The 5,030-nt window shown below is 40.4% G+C and overlaps 2 protein-coding genes across 6 annotated transcripts in view; one reads left to right on the forward strand and one right to left on the reverse strand.

Moving 5' to 3' along the window:
- The window catches only part of creg1 (cellular repressor of E1A-stimulated genes 1), a 5,757-nt gene extending 2,927 nt beyond the window's left edge, over positions 1-2,830 (reverse strand). For all 5 annotated transcript variants that reach the window (XR_014029918.1, XR_014029919.1, XR_014029920.1 and 2 more), the window contains exon 1: positions 2,270-2,830. Coding sequence is in view for 1 of the 5 variants with exons in the window: in XM_081361805.1 (XP_081217931.1) it covers positions 2,270-2,545 (276 nt within the window). In the remaining 4 variants the exon portion in view is untranslated. The remainder of the gene's footprint in view (positions 1-2,269) is intronic.
- Positions 2,831-3,439: 609 nt separating this feature from the next.
- LOC308688153 (histone H2A-like) lies at positions 3,440-4,476 on the forward strand. The gene is made up of 2 exons (XM_081361073.1): positions 3,440-3,486; positions 3,975-4,476. Exon 2 carries the CDS (start codon positions 3,986-3,988, stop codon positions 4,406-4,408), a length of 423 nt encoding a protein of 140 aa, XP_081217199.1. The 5' UTR covers positions 3,440-3,486; positions 3,975-3,985; the 3' UTR covers positions 4,409-4,476.
- The last annotated feature ends 554 nt before the right edge of the window (positions 4,477-5,030 follow it).

The following is a 5,030-nucleotide window of genomic DNA, read 5'->3' on the forward strand; positions in this document are numbered from 1 at the left end:
TAAAGCCTCACAGCGCTAGACTAGTGCAGTTTCTTATGGAAGCTTGTTCTGAATAATAAATTAATAATAATAATTGCGACTTTTTATCTCACAATTCTGACTTTTTTTCTCAGAATTACGAAATATCAAGTCATAATTGTGAGAAATAAAGTCGCAATTGTGAGATAAAAAGTCGCAATTATCTTTTAAAATGTTGAATTCTGTGGCGGAAGCTTCCATAGTTTCCCCCTACAGATCGAGTTCACTTCTAAGTGAACTTTAGCTACAGGCTAAACCAGTGTTTTTCATGCTCTGCTCAGTTTAAAGCTCTATATGCTTTCATAACAGTCTTCTTCTTTCAGACTAGCGGAAAGAAAACATCCAAAACACATTAAGTGTTTATTTTAGCGCACTTTATCTATTAGCATCTGTAGATTTGAGTCATAAATCTCCACTTCAGCAACTTTACACTCACCAAACTTTCCAGTTCTATTCATATCTATATTCTGAATCTGAAGGGTTGTTCATATATCATTTATTATTAATGTACAACATATAAGACAACATACCCACCCAGCAATCAATGTTACGTTTAAAAGACGTCTAATAGCCGTCCAAACACAGCCCGGATGCCTAGTCTAAAACAAGGCACAGTTTGGGCCGTATAACCATAACACAAGCATAGACTATAGTATAGACTATAGACCCCTTCGCGGTCGACGTCACAGGAAAATTCTAAGTTCGCAGTGCGCATGTCGGGGTCAGAAAGTTCATTCCATCCCATTGAATTGTGTGTTAACCAGAGAATTTCTCGTCAAGAAAAAATGCCTTATTGTTGCGTCGTGGACTGTGAAAATCACACCAGTTGTGGAGTCAAGTTTTTCAAGATTCCTGCAGGATCTCATCCGTTTAAAAAAAAATAAAAATAGACGACATCTGTTCAGATCTATTTTTTTACAGTCTATGGTTCAGATACTGCAGCTATCTGCTAAGTAGCATGACACAGGTCAAATTAATGCCAGATATCGAACTTCACCTAACTATTAAACCAGTCTACAGTTTACAGAAAACATTTGTTTACTTACCAGGGCTTAACTATACCGTTGTTGTCACAATAACTGTCAATAACACAATAAACACGAGCATCTTTGATCATAGCATTGTCCCAGTCTGCTCGTTTATTATATAAAAAATACACATACTTAACAGTGTTAAATTAAAAAAAAAAACACTGTTCGACAGAACTGCTTGGTTTTGTTACCACAGTTATCTGCGTGCTTCCTCGGCGATGAAGTTCCACATTTGCGGCTATCCAACACGAAAATGCATGCAGCAAATAAGCCGTTCACAATATTTTCTTCAGATAACTCCAAATTTCTCCCACACACTGGACTTGATTTTTGATGACTGTCGACAACTTTACAATCTCCACTAGCTATTCTTTCTTCAACTCCTCAGCATCCATCTCGACGACTGCAAGCAGATCGCGCGCACGCGGTTATGATGCATTTTTAAAAGTGAAAGATTCCTGGGAGGGCGTGGCGCGTGGGCAAATAAACTGATGTGGATTTTAAATTATTTTATCAACTTGAAATACAGGCAATCAGGCATATTTGTGTAGACATGTTCCTAAAAATCTGAATATATTTTTACGTTTGCATGTGATTGTTTTAAACCCGTGTTTAGACCCGTGTTTCCCCCGTGTCCGACCCGACACACTTTGGATATTTTTCACCCGTTTGAGCAAAATTTGCGGGTCACTCGTCCGAACCCGTGCAGGACTCTAATCAGGCAGACAATCGCCATTAGCTAAAACAAGTTTATTATGGTTCTGTTCCCGTTCCTGTGATGGCAAATACAGTGCATATATATGCCGGTGTATTAGCCGCACCATTTTTCTGACCCCATGCTGCGCGCGCACCCAACCTAGGCGTTCGATGTTTACAAACATTGAAGGGGTCTATAGTCATCAATTAGATAACTAAGAAATGAAATGAGTGACGAAATGAAACCAAACACCTTGTAAATTCTCGCCATTTATTTGGCAAAAAACGACATGTAACCAAATTCAAGGTTATTTTGACTAAGTTAGAAGTGTGTTATTCACAGCCGGACTATATTAGTAGACTATGGTCTATTAACCGGTGAAATGACGGATATTGCTTGCTGGGCGCAGTTAGAGTTACTATAGTAAAACCATGGTAAATGCTGGTAAGGGTGCTGTAACTGATTTGAGTCATGTGTGAGATGTGTCAGCGGTTATTGGTCACACTGATGGCCGTGTCTGTACCTGCAGGTCCTGCACCGAGATCTCCATGTGGGTCAGGTACATGTACGGGGTCCCGGTTCCGTTGCCCACGGGCCCGTCGCTGATGGAGAACGCGTTGGAGAACGGCTGTCCCTTCACGGGGTCATGGGTGGAGATCGTGGCCATCGAAGCCCAGTCACACTTGTGGACCACGAACCGAGCCATCCGAGCCACCTCCTCATGCGGAGGGACCGACACCGAATCATAATAACGAGCCAAGACGAGCGTCAGAAACACCGCGAGCAACGCGCGACACATGACTGACCGCAGCGACGCAACAACACCAGGATTATATGACCACAGAGTCACTGTACACACTAATGATTCATATCACCACAGAGTCACTGTACACACTGAACACTAATGATTCATATGACCAACACAAATGATTCATTTGATCACAGAGTCACTGTACACACTGAACACTAATGATTTATTTAACCAAAGAGTCACTGTGTGAGCATCGAACACAAATGATTCATATGATCACAGAGTCACTGATCACAAACACCGACCACGATTCATTTGATTATACGCGTGAGCTCCACAACAAATGGTCACATGATCAAAATAGTCATGTGAACACAACACGTGCTTACAGCACAAACATGAATTATGAAAGCATCGCGATTCTCTTGCTGCACTTGATCAAACCTTTAACCTCCTATTCATATTTTAATACCTCACTAAAACTACTCAATGTTAAAGCATAAAAGGCATTATAGAACATCATGAAAATGATAGCCTACAAATACATTTCCCCCTTTAGTCTTGACTTGAAAAACTAAACTAAAATATTAATTATTATTATTATAATAAATTATTATTATTAATTATTACCAAAAATGTTAAATTACAAAAAATGCATGATACCAAATGCATGTAATCAATATTGTCATAAGGAATTCAGATAGTATTATATAAACAAGCTTATTATAAGTAAAAAAGCTTTTTTTAAATGACTGCATTCTACAATTCATTTCACTTAAGTTTTAAAAAGTGTTAATAAGTTTTAAAAATGCGCTCATACAAACTCCCTCTAATTGATCGTTTGATATAATGATAAACAGCTGATTGGCCAGCAGTCTTTAATTGGCACAGGTGAATTTCAATGAATCCCAATTAATCTCCAGTATAAAAGACAAAACGCTCAGATATGAGTTAAACAGCTTTACTTGTTCCTTGTTTGTGTTAAACAGGTAAGTGTGTGTTGAATTTGTTAAGAAAACGTCACTTATTTGCAACATGATTATAGTGAAAATCTGTCTGATTCTTCAAATACTCAACTTTGTTTTAGATCAGCATTGTTCAGATGAATCAATCACTTTGCTTATTGTCAAATGTAACTTCTAATCGTCACTATTTCTGTCAAAAACTTAAGTTACTTTACTACTTGGCATCTTGACTACTTGTAAAGCTCCACCTGACTCTTCAGGTACTCAGAGTTTGTTTTTAGTTAAGATGAATCATGAATCGATCACTTTGGTTATTGTCAAATTCAGTTTCTAATCATCTTGACTAGCCTCCTTGTAAATCTTCAGGTAGCATACTCGACTTTTTAGATCAGCGTTGTTCAGATATCCTTCGCTGGCACTTTGCTTGTCATTCGCCTTCAGTCCTTTGCTCTCTTGTAAGTCTTCGGGTACTCGACCAGAGTTCCGATTAACCGATGGTTTGTCTCTTCTAGATCTGCTCATCATGTCTGGCCGCGGTAAGAAGCTCGTCACCGCAGCGAAACCCAAGGCGTCCGTGTCGCGCTCCTCGCGCGCGGGGCTCCAGTTCCCGGTGGGCCGCCTCGCGCGTCTCCTGCGGAAGGGAAACTACGCGTCGCGCATCGGCTCCGGAGCGTCGGTGTATCTGGCCGCGGTCATCGAGTACCTGTGCGCGGAGGTGCTGGAGCTCGCGGGCAACGCGTGCCGTGACAACAAGAAGCTACGCATCGCGCCGCGTCACATCCAGCTAGCGGTGCGCAACGACGAGGAGCTGAACGCGCTGCTGGGCGGAGTCACGATCTCTGAGGGAGGAGTTCTGCCCAACATCCAGGCCCAACTCCTGCCCAAGAAGACCAAAGCAGCCCGAGACCCGAACACCAGCAAACAGGCCGAGTCCCAGGACTTCTGACTGGGAGGACTCATGTTTTTAGCACTTTCATCTCAATAGTATTAATAAAAATGTGTTTTTATACAATATCTGGCTTTTTTTTTAGGCCTATATAACTTCTATTGCATCAGACTTCTAAAGCCTGGAGTTTAAGACCTGTAATATTGATTAAAGTTCAATGTGGGCTCAGTCTCAAAGTTCAATTATGAACAATATTCAGATTCTGCTGTAAAGCAAGTGTCATTATTCAGATCAATTCAGTTGATTCATTTCTAATAACTGCTACTTGTAAAGTTCTATTAAACAACTTTTGTGCAGCTGCTTTATACCAGAAATATAATTGTTCATAACTGAAATTTGCAACATTGCCATACTGAATTGACTCAACACTGATCTGAGTTATGCCTCTAATTCAGATTCAATAGACAAGTTTAATATTTGAAGCGCAATTGATTGTTTATTCCTGTGAAGCTGTTTGGAGTCAATCTGTACTGTATAAAGTGCTGTAACTTAAAGTCTCAGTCAGATGAGATCTAAACTATCTGTGTTTCATGTCTGTGGTTTTCAGGTCCTTTCATGCTTGTGGCCTCAGCTCGGATTCACTGACCTCGTGAAACCTTCAAAAGAACATGTTTGTGTTGAG

The sequence above is a fragment of the Scardinius erythrophthalmus genome (assembly GCF_964197995.2).
Source record: "Scardinius erythrophthalmus genome assembly, chromosome: 3".
Lineage (NCBI taxonomy): Eukaryota > Metazoa > Chordata > Actinopteri > Cypriniformes > Leuciscidae > Scardinius > Scardinius erythrophthalmus.